Below are 17,395 nucleotides of genomic sequence, written 5' to 3' on the forward strand. Positions count from 1 at the left end.
AGGCGCGCAGGCCTCGCAAATCACATGACCCGCTCGGCCAATCGGCGCGGCGGTCTGCGGCAACGGCCATTGTCGCCGAGTCCTGACAAGCGTAGAAAAACTCGTCAACAGCGACCGCCATTTTATGTTGGCGAACGATTGGTGATAGTTGTGCGGTGCGGAGGATCTCGCAATCACAATTCCCGAGCGAATTTCTGTGGCGAACGCGGTGGCCGCCTCTGTGCCGACACGCGCGATCGTGTTTGCTTGCTCGTGTCCTTGAATTGCGTGCGGATGCATGAATATTAGCGTCGATTCCCGCTAATGGTTCGCGCGCTGTGTCGCAGTGAGACGAGAGAGAAGAGAAGAGAAGATGGTGCCAGAGGGCCTCGGAGAGCGATCGTGTCGGCTAGCGCCGTGCACGCAGTCAGTAGTTTGACGAGTGTCGTGCGGGTGCATGTATACCTCTGTGAGCACACAAACGATTTGTGTTTTGGACGGACTGTAGTACGGCGAAGGGGGTGAGCAGCGCCGATTATTCGAGCGATCGTATACGCAAATAACGAGTCGGATCCTCGGGGGGGACCGCGGGCAAAATCGACGCGTATAATCGCGGCGGAGAGGACAGGGTTTAGGTCCTCTTGGAGGCGATAGTCGCGAGTTGCCCGCCGCGCGAGTTGCCCACTTTATTTTATCGCTCTGGTAACGGGAACTCCTGGGGGGGAAAAACGGCGACGTCCTCGCCGTGTCGCGGTCGCCCGTTAAACGTATTTATATTATCATTCGCATCGCGCGATCCATCGTCGTTGTGATCGGTTTATTCTCGTTTGTGAAACGCGGTGATCTACTGTCCCGTCCCGGCGGCGACGCGGCGCGGTAGCCGTCCCGTCGTCGGTCGCCGGAAAGAGAACGGACATTCCTCGACGCTGTCGGCGTGTGCGTGCGTGCGTGCGGACCTTGACACCGGGGTTTGACGTACCCCGAACGCTACGATGCCCAATGGTTGACCGTGCACCCGAGTATGCTACACGAGGACGCTTCACGCGCCGCGGTTCTCATTGTTATTGTTATGTTCGCGAGTATGACTGCGGTTCGGTGAACTTGTTACGCGGCTTCACCGACAGTAGAGAACAAACGGCTGCGTTTTCACCCGCGATTTTCACGGAATCGGCGACGGCAACAGTGGCAGGGCTTATGACGACCTGGACAACGACGACGACGACGGCGGTGGTCTTGTAGTGATAACGACGATTTTTTCCCTGCTACGCTATTGCCGTTGCTATCTCTGACGTGCGTGCGTGCGTGCGTGCGCGGTCATACGGAGTTCGTTTGTACGACGTGTGACGCGCAGGTGATCGTGGAAGGTGATTTCGAGCTACGAGAAAGCGAGGTTAGAGTCGCGCTCTAACGCGAGAAAAGATAACAGCCCCGCGAGGAAGGAACCATGGCCGATCACATGGTGGACGGTCCTCCGCAGAAGCGGCAGAAGCTGGATCCCTTTCCGGGCCCGTCGGACTCGACAGGTTAGTTCAAGCTTGCCCCCTCTCCCCCTCTTCCCCCCCCGTACAAATTTCGTACCTTTTGTATTTTTCTGTCAATCTCTACCTACCTACCTAGGTTTTTCTCATCTTCTCCTAGTCTCTCCACAGTTTCCTCCTCTCTGGAAAAATTTATCCCGCGACTAACCTTACAAGAGAAGATGCGTCGCCGCCGCGCGCGCGACGAGAGACACGCGCCGAGAACCGAGCGCGTACACGCATCTCGCGTGCACACGGCGGAGAAAAAAAGAATTTCGCCGATTGGCGCGATTCGCCGAATTCGTGGCGCCAATGGCACAATTTTTTTTTTTTTTTTTTTTTTTTTTTTTTTTTTTTTTTTTTTTGCATCGCGGTTTACCGCCCGCGATGATTTTTGATTTGGGGATCTTCGCGGAAGTATTCGCGAATTTCTGAGCAAAATTCGCAAATAACGAAACTTACTCTTCTTCCCGTAAAAGTGACAAATCGAACAGTTCGAATCTCAATTGTGACTCTCTCGTACATTTGTTACACATGTCTCGTTACAATTTTGTATAAAAAATTCCGTACAATGTATTAATTCTCTCCCCGACTAGGCGAGAATAAATTTTCAACGTGAGAAAAGTAGGATGGTTCGCGAAGACACACTTGACAAGTTAATTTAGACTTTAATTCTTTAATTTTTCACATTTTGCTCAGATCGTACGAAAATCAAGTTTTATTGTAAAGCCAAGTACACGTGATATTTTATTTATTTATTTATTTATTGTCTTATTGCATCTCTGCCATTTCTCGTTGTTGAACGGCGTGTGAAAATATATACATATACATATGTGGAGTTTTTCCCATATGTTTCTCTAGATATATATATATATACTTACATTTAGATATACAATAGTTGTGATCCTAGTAGTGCATGACGAGATTTGCATGACACTTTTTAATGTTAAAGATTACAGTTTTGCTGGCATGTGAACCAATGCGCTAATAAACCTCCTTTTTTTTTTCTTTGAAACACACACCTCAATCTCATCTCTTAACAAAGTTTTAAAAAAATAAAAAATAAAAAAAACAGAATTTATATAATATGCACATAACGCTGTGTTATATATATATATATATATATACATAATGATATAGTTTACATTTTACTTAGATATAAAACCTTCAAAATTGCTTTTATAATGACGGTACCAAAGTCGCAGAAACAAGATCGCAGAAACAGTTTGATTTCCGTGTTTGTCCAGGTCAGTTGAGCGAACCAGAGTGATGATCAGAAGAGCAAACTCAGTAGTGGTTGATTAAAAAACAAAAACAAAAAAAAAACTGCTTCTCTATAATTGTTTCTACCACTTAGATACCACATTATTCAGAAGAAAAGCCTAATTAGTTTTCTCTTTCATTTCTAAATTAAACCAAAAACTATTGATATATATATGTAGTGGGTATGGCGCCTTTAATGATGCACCATGCTTTTCCAAACTTCCCGGGAGGTGGCAATGGTAACATTCAGGGTCAACCTCAACCGCTACATGTGCCTCAACATCAGTTGCCTCAACAACATTGGAACCACCTAAAGCGAAGTAATTATCTTATTATCAAATTAGAATGGGAATAAATTTTCAAAAAACAAAAGTAAACAAATAAAACACATTTAAGATCAGCACAGGAAGCAAAGTCTTCGTTTGTTCGTTTTGATATCTTTGATAATTGTCTCAGTATAAATGTTTTTCTTGTCAAGTTACTTGCCTCAGTCTCTGGTTTTCAGTGAGATCGATGCAGTCGCAAACTTGCTGAAAGAAAAATGCGTGGTAGTTTTGGCATATTGTCACTGTGGTTCTCAGTAAAAAAAAAGAAAAAAAGAAACCAAAACAAAATTATATATAGTCTATTCTTTACACATTTAGGAAAGAAAACAAAAAAAGAAAATCGGATGTCACAATAATTTATCTTTGAAAATATGGCAGAGCATAAAAAAGAGCGACAAAATATGGATATATAAAATATTATCTTACTTTGAGCGCTGACTGATTCACTTTACATAGCAATGGAGAAAAATTGGATCGGTGTTGCTAAAGGTACATAATCAGATTCAAATAGTAGCCAGTTCCCACTCTCTGTTTTTCTCTAATAAATATCGCGGGACAATTTGCAATGTACGAATTAAACAATAGACATGCGACACACACAGGCAGAGCTCTTGCGGGCAGAAGTGCAAAGGAAAAACTTAAAAAAGAATAGAAAAAAAAAAAGAAGAAAAAAAAAGGCATACATACTACGAATTGTAAGTTTATGATACAGTCCAGGAAATAGCTAGCTGAGCAGGCGGGTGTTCATAGGTCTGTATCAATTTTCTATCTTTTTATATATACGTAACTCAATGTAAATAGAATGAAAAACTACGTGCACAAATCTTTTGCCTAGGTCTTAGTTTTTTTTTTTTTTTTTTATTTCACCGACCAGCTTAGGGTGAAGAGAAATGACACTCTGTTCTGAAACGTAACATCCAGAATATCGTTTTGCTTGAACAGATATTTTCTAGAGTGACTGATTTCTTCGCATGACTCTCCTCTATAAAAGTTTGCCGTCGATAGCTTCGCCGACTGCTTGTTTAGTTTAGCACTAATTTTATTGTGCCAAAGAAATTGTCAATCTGCTGTAGAGTAAGGCTCTTTTACGTTATGCTCATGCAGTGTATGTCTCATGTCTTATTTTTTTGTTTATATCACATACAGTTTTTCCTATATATATATACATACTTGTTTTCTTTTTAATATATAATTAATATTTACTATATTTATATATATATGTATAGAAAGAGATTTTGCATTTGTATTTTCTTACACACACATACACATACATACACATAACACCCTTTTTTTCTCCGTCAATGTATGGTCAGTCGTGGATAGATAAGTAAGTTTTTCAAGAACAATTATTCTTGTTTAAAGGAGTGAGATATATGTGAAGATTTAATATTATTCGTTCAGATCAAAACTGAAGTTTGTTTTTTGGCCTGTAGTTTCGTGTACATGCATGTATGTATTACATATATACAAATATGTAATGTTTACACGCATCTGTACATGTATATAGAAATACGATACATTTGTTACACACGATAGCGTAAACAGATGAATTTTTTATATTGAAAATACTTATACTCTGCTAAAAGCTATGGTGACGGTGCTGAAATCTTACCTTTGTAAAATAACTAATGATTTCTTGGTATATACACTTGTATAATATCGTTATTCTAAATATATTACATTTATTCAAGCCTTGAACTGTTTTTAACTTAGAAAGCACTTTATAACTTTATAAGTCGTGATAGATTTGAAACAATGTATTTAAAAAAAACAATAATAATAATAAGCAGATAACTTGCATCGTAAAACACGCAAGGATGAGTCAAAGATAGAAGTTATGGAATAACGAACTTGTGTTTTATTCATGCAAATATCAGATCGAAGACATATCTTTTTGCTAGCCATTATATCTGTCATTGTGATGAAAATTATACGGAAACATAATTATTGTATTCTCGTTTATTCTCAGATTACATAACAAATACAGAAATGTTTGACCTTGAAAATGATCTACCTGATGACTTGCTGTCGTCTGGGTCCTGGGGTTCCGCGACTGAGAGTACTAAGCCACCGGCAACTGGTCCCGGACCAGGACAACAAAATGGTGCTCTCGATTCGGAACTCAGACTACAGCAACAACAACAGCAGCAGCAGCAGCAACAACAACAACAGCAGCAGCAGCAGCAGCAACAACAACAACAACAGCAGCAGCAACAACAACAACTTTCTCATCATCTCATTCAACAGCAGGTATTACATTAGACTTTTTAATTTTTTGTTTTCCACGATCGATTGCATGACATAATATTTGACAAACTATCGTTGAACAGGGCAACAAGAACTTGGTGGCTAACTCATTAGTAATGGCTACCGGAACGTTAGGCAGTAAAAGTCCGAATATGCAGTCACCACCGAACGTTTCTGTCTCCAAAGGAGTAGTCGATCCGCAAATGGTTGTGAGTCTCGGTAATTTACCGAGCAGCATCGCTAGTTCGTTGGCGAACAATCAAATGTCCATCGCTAATTCGATGGGTGGTCTGCAATCATCCATGGCTGGAAGTAACCCCGCGATGTCTATGCCAGGCGGTTTAACGTCCGGCTTGGTAATGACTAGTACAGCTAGCGCAAACAATATGGGTGGCATGGCCGGAGGAAGTTTGATAGTAACCAACAGTTTGAATAAACAACCTTTAAATACCGTATGTTAATTATTTCATATAATGTTACAACGATTTTTGCTAATAAAATATTGGTCGAGTATTTAATCGAAACAACATTTTGAAGGTAACTATGATGGGTCCTAATACTCAAGCGATACATCATCCCAGTGGACCTCACGGAGTAACGCAGATGCAAAACGGTCCTGGAATGATAAACACAAGAGCTGTGACAATGCAGCAACAACAACAGGCGCATATGGTCGGCCCAACGAGAGGGCAAAGTCCTCACCAACAGGTACATCAAGTTGGTATTGTCGGTCCTGGTCAAGGTGGTCCAAGGATGCAGGCTCCTATGGCAAACATGCCGAATATGGGACAAATAGGTGCATCAAATCCATACGGCTACGGTATGTATTACACACACATTATAAACATAAACATATATATATATATATATTTTGTATATACGTATATATGTTTATAATATATTGTTGCTGTATGAAGAAATGAATGTAAATAGACAAATGAAAGAATGGTGAAGAAGAATTTTGTATCACAGGTACTCCAAGTGGTACTGGTGGACCAGGACCAGGAGTAACTGTATGCGCCAACAATCCTATAGGTGTCGTCAAGCCACAGCAGAAAGGGGTGGGAACAAACATGACTGCTATGCAGGCAGCAGCCGCTACCAGCAGATTTACCGCCACCACTGGTCCGATTGGCACTACAAATGTTGTTAGTAGTCAAGAGGGTGGAACGGCAACACAACAAACTCAAATACCGGCACCGAGTCCAGCACAACCTCAAACGGGAGCACCAGCTGGTGGAGGACAAGCTCCCCAACAACCATCTCAAGGCCAGATGGCCCCTGCTGGTGCTCCGTCAAGTGAGTACGATAGTACTAAATCCTTAACGTTTGCTCTCGCTTTATTTGTTGTTCTTAAAGTAGGACACAAAAGATGCGTAAATGGCGAGTATTTTTTTTTTTTTTTTTTTTTTTTTTATTTGCTACGGGGTAAGTTGTATGATACAATTATATGTGGCTAACGTAAAAAAAATTTGTTTTTAATATTTAGCCAAAACACCTGATCCGGAAAAATGTAGACTCATTCAGCAGCAGTTAGTGTTACTTTTGCACGCGCATAAATGCCAACGGCGCGAAAGCATGAATGGCGAGCAAGTACAGAGACAATGTCAATTACCAAATTGCAAAATGATGAAGGGTGTCTTGTCTCACATGATGACTTGTCAAGTCGGCAAAAATTGTACAGTGTCTAATTGTAGCATGTCGAGACAGATTATTAATCATTGGAGACACTGTGCTAAAAATGACTGTCCGGTTTGTGAACCAATAAGACAAGCAAATAGAAACAGAGCCAATACGCAAGGTAATTTATATGAAGATATTTTTATGTAAATATAATATGTATTTATTTATTTATTTATTTATTTATCTATTATGTTTCTTTTTATTAGCTCCTCAAACAAATAACCAGACAACAAATCCAACTCCACTTGAAATGAGAAGAGCTTACGATGCTCTAGGAATTCAGTGTCCAACAACAACATCAACACTCCTGCCGAGTCAAGGCGCTAGCAGAGGCGTTAGAATGCCAGCGCCTGGCACGACAGGTCCTCCTGGCACACAGTTAGCCAATGTTAGATTAGCGCAACCTCAAACACAAAGTAAGTTACGAGAATTTATTTCGTATCTATTAACTCTCTTTTTTTTTACATATAAAATGTTTAGTAAACAAATTTATTTGCATCTACGAAAATGTTTTAGCCGGTCCAGGGCAATCTGTAGTTGGTGCTGGACAAACAGTGGTCGCTCCAAACGTATCTCTTCCTCTAAATTCCGATCCTAGCACGGTCGGAATAGGTGGCAATCAGACCCCACCGACAACAGGACCTGCATCCGCTGCAGCAGCCGCCGCTGCCAATATACAACAATCCGTTAATATGCAAACATTTTTCGGATTGAATGAGTCCGGACAATCTAGTGTGATAGGCGGAGAGAATAGATTAGGAAATTTGCAGCTTCCAAGTGGTCTTCAACCGAGTCAAGTCACAGCGACACCCGTGCAAGGAACAAAGGAGTGGCATCAGTCCGTCACTCCAGATCTCAGGAATCACCTAGTTCATAAATTGTGAGTTTTTTTTCGTATGATAACACGTTACATTAAAAATTTTTGTTCTGGTAACAACGCGGTTATTAATGTCTTTATTTTTCTCAGGGTCCAAGCAATATTCCCCACTCCGGATCCGCAAACTATGCTCGACAAAAGAATGTGCAACTTGGTTGCGTACGCAAGAAAGGTTGAGGGCGATATGTACGGAATGGCTAATTCGCGATCGGAATACTATCATCTTTTGGCCGAAAAAATCTATAAAATACAAAAGGAATTGGGTAAGTAAACTTTAGAAACATTTTTTTTTATTTATATGTAACTGTGTTAAGATCTTACTATTTATATTTCTTATTCTCTTTCTTTTCTTTTGTCGTTTTCTAATGTGGAATACGCATGTCAAAGTTTATTCATTCTTAAATAACATATCGTTTTATTTTATTTTGCTTATATTATCACTTATTTATTTTGATTGTATATTATTATTGTTTTTTTTTATTTTATTTTAAGTTTTAGTTTTATGCTTTAATCTATACGTTTTGGATCCATATTGTTATAGTAATTTATTTGACTAAATTAGACGAAAAACGTCAGAAACGGAAAGAACAGCAATTACAAGCTCAACAGCAGCAGCAACAACCGCAACCGCCGCCTGGCGCATCCGGTCCCGGACTGAGGCCATGCGCACCTCCTAATGTCGGAGCCGTTATTCCAGGAACATCAAAACCAGTTGGAGCAGTACCGCCCACTCTTCGAAGTCACTCACCGAGTATGAATCAACTAGGAACAATACCTGCAATGGCCATACAGCAACATAACAGAATGCAGTTCCCTCAACAACAACAAGCTCAGCAACAACAAATTCAAGCTCAGCAGCAAATACAGCAGCAGCAACAACAGCAACAACAGGGAATTCTGGTTGGTCCTCCCGGTCTTAGTCCGAACGGACAATCCACATCGAATGCCAATATGGTGCCGAATCCCGGGCTCAATCCTTTCGGACAACCTCAGATGTCTCAAGCTAACCTTACGACCACCACCGCGTCTAACAACGCGACAACTAGTCAATTTCCAACGTCCAATAGCACAGCTGCCGGTTTACCCAATAGTTCACCCATTCAAAGTCAGCATCAATTTCCGGATCTCATGAAAGTCAGACTGCAGGCCCAGGTTCAAGCTGCTCAACAGCAACAGCAAAGTCAGCAGCAATCGCAACCGACGAGCACGCAAAGTCAGGTCGGAACACCGGCTTCGTCGATTCCACAAACGCCTTCGCCATTCAGCGGTATGCAACAATCGAGCGCACAACAGCAGCAGCAAGCGAATCAGCAGTTCCCCGCTCGACCATTGTCAGCCTCCACACCTAGTGACAGTGGTATTTCTACCTCAACGCCGCAGACGATACCACCGCCCGCGTCCAGCGGACCAAGTCCAACGGGTGGCGGCGTGGCCGCAACGACGGGAACGACGAACGGACCTCAGTCTACCACTTCCACACCGAACACGCCTCTCGTGCCGTCGCTGATGACGCCGAATCAGACTGTCTCGTCCAATCAAACACCGCCGCATTCGGGTCCGACCCCCTCGCCCGCTGGCCTTGCAAGTCTCGGTAAAGGTATGACTTCGCAGGAGCGTGCGGCGTTGAACACTCCGCGCAGCACGTCTATGTCCTCGCAAATGGCTGCTATCACAGCGGCATTGGATCACGACAACTCGCCTAGTCCGCCAATGAACAACAACAAGGGTAAATTGGATTCGATCAAGGATGAAGGTATTAAAATGGAAATTAAACAAGAGTCATCGGACGATACGCAAAATCACAGAATGGACAGCGGCAAAAGCGTTAACAATGAGATTATCATTAAAACCGAGCCGAAAACCGAACCGATGGAGGAGGGATCGAATGAGGCGACTATGAAGGAAGAACCTGCAAGTATCAAAGAAGAGAGCATGACCCCGGTGTCTAGTCAAGACACGACTGCCTCTGATATCAAGCCGATGGTGCCGGAGCCGATACAACCGAGCGGCACGTTCACCGATAAGAAGAAATGCTTGTTTAAACCGGACGAGTTGCGTCAGGCGTTGATGCCTACATTGGAAAAGTTGTATCGACAAGATCCCGAGTCCATACCTTTTAGACAACCCGTGGACCCGCAAGCGTTGGGAATACCGGATTATCCAACTATCGTGAAGAAGCCGATGGATTTGTCCACTATCAAGAAGAAACTCGACACAGAAAAGTACAGCGATCCCTGGGAGTACGTCGATGACGTGTGGATGATGTTCGACAATGCCTGGCTCTACAATCGCAAGACATCTCGTGTCTACAGATATTGTACCAAGGTAACATTGAGAAATTAATATGTATCAAGAACAAAACGTATGTTGAATATAAAAAAAAATAACACAAAATAGTAAATCAATCTGTACACGCACATAGTTATGAAAAACATTTTAAGCTTTATTTAACGCACTCTTATTTTCTTGTTAAATGCAGCTCTCGGAAGTATTTGAACAAGAAATAGATCCTGTGATGCAGGCCTTAGGATATTGCTGTGGCAGAAAGTACACGTTCAATCCGCAGGTTCTCTGTTGCTACGGCAAGCAGCTTTGCACGATACCGAGAGACGCAAAGTATTATTCTTATCAAAACAGGTCAGTAATTTCGATGCAAACATCGAGAGAGAGAGAGAGATTTTTAATTCAGGTGGAGGACGAATTTTAAACCGATTGCAAACATTTTGAGTAGTTTGGGCATTTTAATTTTCGAGTAGTTTGAAATTGTGTGATTCCCGCGTGTTCAATTTGAACGGTCGCTTTTTTTTTATTCAAGCGTCTTTTGGTTGAATACGCTAGATTAAATAAGGCAGATTAATTAACTTGCTTTTGGCAACAATGCAAAAGCAGGTCAGTCCTCTGATCTACATTTCTCAAAAAAATTATACACACGAGATTTATGTACGTGCAAAACTTTCTGTTGCACGAAAAACTCACGAAATTTGCGTAAATTCGTTTATAAGATTAAGTTTGTTTTACGTTTATAATTATTTATTTATCTAACATTGGCACTGTTCTCTTCTTTGTATGTTATCTTCATCCATGGGTTGCGCACACAAATCCTTGTTTGCTGTTTTTTTCTTGTTGTGTTGCCTGCGCTCTTACTTCTTTCCGACTCTTCTACTACTACTACTACTACTACTGCGAAAAATTGATACTTGGAAAATGCTAATCTAAAAAAAAAAACAAAAAACAAACGATGTCTTCGCACGATAAAATTGAAACAAAATCCAAAATCGGATATGAAAAAAATAAAAAATAAAAAATACAATTGGTGATTGGATGCATGTGTAATTATGAACAATCGAACTTATGTAAATAAAACACACAAATACTTGTCAAAAATCGACGATACTCGAAACTTGGATCGAGTAAATTCATCGTCGTTCAACGAATTCACGTATATAAAAAAAAAACAAAAAACAAAATGCACGTCGCCGATGACATAATAGCAGTCTTCTAAAGGGATATGGTCTTGCTTCCGATAGATACACCTTCTGTCAGAAATGTTTCAACGACATTCCTGGAGACACAGTTACGTTAGGAGACGATCCAACGCAGCCGCAAACGTGAGTACATGAGAAGATTAAATTTCAATGATCGATGTTACATTGATTTTGACGTATATTGTAAATGTAACATTTTTTCTTCAGTACCATCAAAAAAGAACAGTTCCAGGAGATGAAGAATGACCATTTAGAATTGGAACCTTTTGTTACTTGCACGGATTGCGGTAGGAGAGTACATCAAATTTGTGTACTTCATTTAGAAGCAATCTGGCCATTAGGGTAAATATCTGATGATAAAACTATAAATTTTTTTTTTTTTTTTTTATTTTAACCGAAAGATGACAAGAACGAGAAAATTATTTTTGCATTACTCAAATGTTTGATCTCTTAATGCAGATTTACCTGTGATAATTGCTTGAAGAAAAAAGGACAGAAACGCAAAGAGAATAAGTTCAACGCTAAACGATTGCCCGTAACGAAACTCGGCACGTACATCGAGACGCGCGTGAACAATTTCCTGAAGAAGAAAGAAGCCGGTGCGGGTGAGGTTGCAATCAGAGTTGTCGCGTCCAGCGACAAAGTGGTCGAGGTCAAACCCGGAATGAGAAGTAGATTTGTCGAGAACGGCGATATGCCCGGCGAATTTCCTTACCGCGCGAAAGCGTTGTTCGCATTTGAAGAGGTCGACGGCACCGACGTCTGTTTTTTCGGCATGCACGTGCAAGAATACGGGAGCGAATGCACACCGCCGAACACCAGACGTGTTTACATCGCGTATTTGGACTCGGTTCACTTCTTTCGGCCTAGACAGTTTCGAACGGCCGTATATCACGAGATTCTTCTCGGATATCTCGACTATGCGAAGCAACTTGGGTAAGTTCAGTTGTTAATTGAGCGACAAAAGAAGTAAAATAACTTTTTATAACGCATTTGATTTCATGTACGTGTTTTTATTTGTGTAGATACACTATGGCTCATATTTGGGCGTGTCCTCCTTCCGAAGGGGACGATTATATCTTCCACTGCCACCCCGCAGAACAAAAAATACCAAAGCCTAAGAGATTACAGGAGTGGTACAAGAAAATGTTGGACAAAGGAATGGTCGAGAGGATCGTGCTCGACTATAAGGTTAGCGAGAAATATATTTACATGAAACGTTTTCTCATTTAGTCTCCTGTGTTTCCGGTACGTGTCGTAATATCGTATCGGAGTCAAACGAGACTTAGATAAACGTCTACTAAAGCTAATGTTTTTGTTACATTTTTGACAGTGAACATAGGAATTGTAGACGACACTTCTTCGTTATAAAAATTTGTATTTATTTATTCACATGTTTGTGCAAAAAAAGAAAACATGCGAGTAAAATGTTTTGTACGCAGGACATTCTGAAACAAGCCATGGAGGACAAGCTTACGTCCGCGGCAGATTTACCGTACTTTGAAGGTGACTTTTGGCCGAACGTGTTAGAAGAAAGCATCAAAGAATTAGATCAAGAGGAGGAGGAGAAGCGCAAGCAAGCTGAAGCGGCAGAGGCCGCCGCAGCGGCTGCAAATGTGAGTTGTGGAAAATTAAACGATACGTAATATTTGCACAATATAATCGATTTCCTTGTCTTTTACATGTGTTTATATTTTCTATGTCACTTTAGATATTTTCGTTAACCGAGGACTCGGAAACTCCAGACGGTAAGAAGAAGGGCCAGAAAAAGGCAAAGAAATCCAACAAGTCCAAAGCAAATCAAAGAAAGAACAGCAAAAAGTCGAATACCCCTCAGACTGGCAATGATCTTTCCGCGAAAATATTTACCACCATGGAAAAGCACAAAGAAGTATTTTTCGTCATTAGGTTGCACAGTGCTCAAAGTGCGGCCAGTTTAGCTGTGAGTTTTTTTTTTTTTTTATCTTAAGTACCATTTTTTTAGATTTTTATAGTTTTACATGCAACCGTTTGACATTATCTTATCTTATCTCCAGCCAATCCAAGATCCTGATCCTGTTATCAATTGTGATCTGATGGACGGTCGAGACGCCTTTCTCACACTGGCGAGAGAAAGGCATTACGAGTTTTCATCATTGAGAAGAGCGAAATTTAGCTCTATGTCAATGCTTTATGAGCTACATAATCAAGGCCAAGACAAATTTGTTTACACTTGCAATAATTGCAAGAGTCATGTAGAAACCAGATATCATTGTACAGTTTGTGATGTACGTATTAAATTTTTTGTTTTTGAGAACAAAGATTCATCACAGCAATGCTTTAATGTTGCTCTTTGTTACAGGATTTCGATTTATGTGTAAGTTGTAAAGATAAAGATGGACATCCACATCCAATGGAGAAACTTGGCTTTGATTTGGATGATGGATCATCGCCAAATGACACCAAACAAACAAATCCACAGGTAATTGACGAGTCTACTTTAAAAAGAAAAAAAACTATTCAAAAAAGCTTAAATAAATAGATATAAATTTATATGCAAAACATATATGTATAATATTATTCTTTTTTTTTTTCTTTTCATAACACAGGAAGCGCGGAAATTGTCGATACAAAGGTGCATTCAATCATTGGTGCACGGCTGCCAATGTAGAGACGCTAATTGCCGTTTGCCCAGCTGTCAAAGGATGAAACGAGTGGTCATGCACACAAAGAATTGCAAGAGGAAGACAAATGGTGGCTGTCCTATCTGCAAACAATTGATTGCGTTATGCTGTTATCATGCGAAACACTGCCAGGAAACAAAATGTCCCGTCCCATTCTGCTCCAACATCAAACACAAAATAAAACAACAACAATTGCAGCAGCGTTTGCAGCAGGCGCAGTTGCTTAGGTCAGTAGAACTGTTAAACGTCTTCGCGTATATTTCCTTGTTCGAATGTTACAATGAAATATATCTTAAAAAGCTCTTTATTGAAAGTTTTTGTTGACTAATTATTGTAATTTTCACCCGTATAGGAGACGAATGGCTGTGATGAACACAAGACCGACCGGACCTGTAGGGGCGATGCAAACCGGTCAGCAGACGTCGAATGTTGCTATGACGACAGGAGTCGCCATGAAACCCGGCGTTAGCAGTTCAAATCTTCCTTCTCCTCATCCACCTGGTATCGGTCTCAAACCAGGCACTCAAACTCCTCCCGCTCATGTATTACAAGTGGTAAAGCAAGTGCAGGAGGAGGCTGCTAGACAACAGGCACCACATGTCGGTTATGGCAAAGTAACACCGGGTGCCGGAGTAGGCGTGGGCGTTGGCGTAAGCGGTCAAACGAGCGGCGTGATGCCGCCACCGCAAATGCAACGTCCACTGCCAGTACAGATGCCGAATCCCGGTAGCACGCATCTCATACCCATGGATCAATGGAGGTAGGTAATTACCTTGTAGGTAACACTTTATCTACAAGGTAATTGTTAACTCCTGTTTGGGTTATTTTGTTACAAGTTGTTGTAACCGCGTAATACTCATGCATGGTTTTTTTTAATATTTTTGTAGCAGGTACCAACCCAACGCTGTGATGCAAAATCCTAATCTGGCGCGGCAACAGACGCCACAACAGTTGATGCAACAACAACAACAACAACATCAGGCTCAACCGGGTATGGGGATGAGCACGCAAATGCCGCGACAGCCAGGTGTAATTGGGCCAGTCGCACAGGTCGGTTCGCAACAAAGCAATGCACAGAAGCATGCTCTCCAACAACTAATGCAAACTCTTCGAAGTCCACATTCGAACGAGCAGCAGAACCAAATACTACAAATACTCAAGAGCAATCCGCCTTTAATGGCTGCTTTCATCAAACAGCGGGTAAGCGAATGTGTATACTTTTAAAAAAATAGACCGTATTCAGCAGATTGCAACCGTTTTTTTCTTTTTTTGCTACCTGTTTGTAAATTATTTTTAGTATGAATGAAGCGCTTAGCATTATTTATCAGAAAATTTATTAACGGTTGCGTTTGATTGAAAACGCGGTTTGGTAATGTGTGTTTCGCGGTTATTACTCTACCTACGCAGATTTGATCTATTATATCTGTTTAATAAAAAAAAGGCGCTTGCCCTTCAGCAACAACCTGGTCAGCATGGTGGGGGAGTCGGCGGACCATTGGGTTCTACGCAACCTCAACAGCAGCAGCAGCAACAACAAGCTGGTTTGCATATGATGTCTCAACAACAGCAGCCTCAACAACAGCAGCAACAGGCGCAGCAGCAGCAACAACAGCAGGGTAGACTTCAAATACAGGCGATGTTAACTCAACAGGCACAACAGCAGCAACCAGCAGCGATACAGCAGCAATGGCAGTATAAGCAGCAGATGCTTGTACAAATGCAACAACAACGGCAGCAGCAGGCGGCAGCGGCAGCGGCGGCGGCTCAGCAGCAGCAGCAGCAACAACAACAACAACAACAGCCGCAGCCGCTGCAGCAGCAGCCGCAACAACAGTTCACGCAGCCGCCTGCGCCGCCGTACGGGCAACAGCGGCCTATACGGCCGTCGCTTCTGGGTAACCGATACATGCCATACACATCTCCTTATATATTATCCAACGAAGAGGCAATATTAAGGGGCATGTTGAATCGACACCAACGATTGCAAAAATTCCCAGGTTACGGTGGTTTCAACGAGCAGGGATACGGTCAGCCGGGACTGAAACCTACTCCGCCGCCGGTACCGTCGCCGCAAGGCGTCATGGGCCCGCCTGGGATCTCAGTCCAACAACAGCTGATGCAATCGGTGCGTTCGCCGCCGCCAATTCGTTCCCCGCAGCCCAATCCCTCGCCACGACCAGTTCCCTCGCCCCGCAATCAGCCGGTACCGTCGCCGCGGTCGGGTCCCGTGCCGTCGCCACACCATCATCCACCACACGGCACGCCCACGCACTCACCAGCACACGAGCTCGGCGGCGGTCCCAGCGAGATGATGCTCTCGCAGCTGAGCGGAGGTGCCGGTGCGCCCACCGGACATCCCGCTACCATGCCCCACCATCCCTCGCCGGCGCCGGCGCCCACGAACGGCGGCGCTGACGCCAACGAGGTAACACCGATGACGCCACAGGACCAACTCTCTAAATTCGTCGAGGGGTTGTAGTGACTGTTACGGACGATCACATCGGTCGATGGTTATGTAAGTGATTCCCTTCAACGAGACGACGACGACGGCGCTCAGACGACCACGCTCGTCCCCGTCGCGTAATTTATAACGAAATGTAATTAAAGCGGAACGACGATACCATTAGATAATTTAAGCTCTTTCGCGCGCGCGCGCTCGTGCGAGTAGAAACTGAAAGAACTTAAAAAGGAATGCTTGACAAACGCGTCCCGTCGAGCTTTTTTTCATTTGATCGTGGTTGATTTTTCATTTTCTTCACAAGACCGGGGAGGGAATCCCCTATTACATCGCGACGCTCGAGTCGCTCGCGCACGCGTTCCTTCTCTTTCGATCTTTTACGCTACGTGATCGTCGAGAGAAAAGAGAGACTATGCAACGTGCTGGTGCTTTTTTCACTGCTGCTCGGCCTGGCTCAAATAGACTCAAAAATTACATGTGTTTTTTCGTACTTGGTCGAGAGAGAGAAAGAGAGAGAGAGAGAAAAATCGCGACCGGAAGGAATGAAAACCATTCAGAACAAACAAAACTATCGAGAAACTTATTGCGTATCTCGTAAAATAACCTCCGGACGTCTGTTCGACACCTATATTACCACTCTCCTTTGCTGCTGCCCGTGCTGGGTGAGTGAAATCGTACAAAAACCATATATATATATATATAAATACACATACATATATATATATGTTGTCTATATTTAACTTAATTATAATAATTGATAGTTAAAATATTATTAGACGTAAATTAATATTATCGTAATTGTATTCTTATGTACCAATATATTAATATTACTGTATCATGCGTATGAGAGAAAGAGAGAGAGAGAGCGAGAGAGAAAGAGATAGAGAGAGTGAGAGA

General features: G+C 42.3%; 1 protein-coding gene across 4 annotated transcripts; it reads left to right on the top strand.

Annotated features, from left to right (window-relative positions):
• Nucleotides 1–884: 884 nt before the first annotated feature.
• On the top strand, nucleotides 885–17,252 carry LOC109856867 (CREB-binding protein). Of its 4 annotated transcripts, none has more exons than XM_020432573.1 (24): nucleotides 885–1,502; nucleotides 2,939–3,079; nucleotides 5,055–5,335; nucleotides 5,416–5,784; nucleotides 5,870–6,152; nucleotides 6,305–6,631; nucleotides 6,822–7,133; nucleotides 7,222–7,431; nucleotides 7,532–7,895; nucleotides 7,983–8,155; nucleotides 8,455–10,217; nucleotides 10,372–10,529; nucleotides 11,387–11,500; nucleotides 11,585–11,719; nucleotides 11,837–12,313; nucleotides 12,403–12,568; nucleotides 12,820–12,993; nucleotides 13,089–13,319; nucleotides 13,414–13,644; nucleotides 13,719–13,838; nucleotides 13,966–14,267; nucleotides 14,393–14,800; nucleotides 14,928–15,240; nucleotides 15,482–17,252. In XM_020432573.1, exons 1-24 carry the CDS (start codon nucleotides 1,424–1,426, stop codon nucleotides 16,517–16,519), a joined length of 8,169 nt encoding a protein of 2,722 aa, XP_020288162.1. In that variant the 5' UTR covers nucleotides 885–1,423; the 3' UTR covers nucleotides 16,520–17,252. The 4 variants fall into 4 exon arrangements, with proteins under 4 accessions (XP_020288162.1, XP_020288163.1, XP_020288164.1 ...); XM_020432574.1 differs by having other exon boundaries at nucleotides 6,368–6,631; nucleotides 15,482–16,519; XM_020432576.1 differs by lacking the exon at nucleotides 885–1,502 and adding an exon at nucleotides 3,404–3,574 and having other exon boundaries at nucleotides 3,006–3,079; nucleotides 15,482–16,519.
• Nucleotides 17,253–17,395: the final 143 nt, after the last annotated feature.

This window comes from Pseudomyrmex gracilis, unplaced genomic scaffold (assembly GCF_002006095.1).
Source record: "Pseudomyrmex gracilis isolate BER0280 unplaced genomic scaffold, ASM200609v1 scaffold_137, whole genome shotgun sequence".
Taxonomy (NCBI): domain Eukaryota; kingdom Metazoa; phylum Arthropoda; class Insecta; order Hymenoptera; family Formicidae; genus Pseudomyrmex; species Pseudomyrmex gracilis.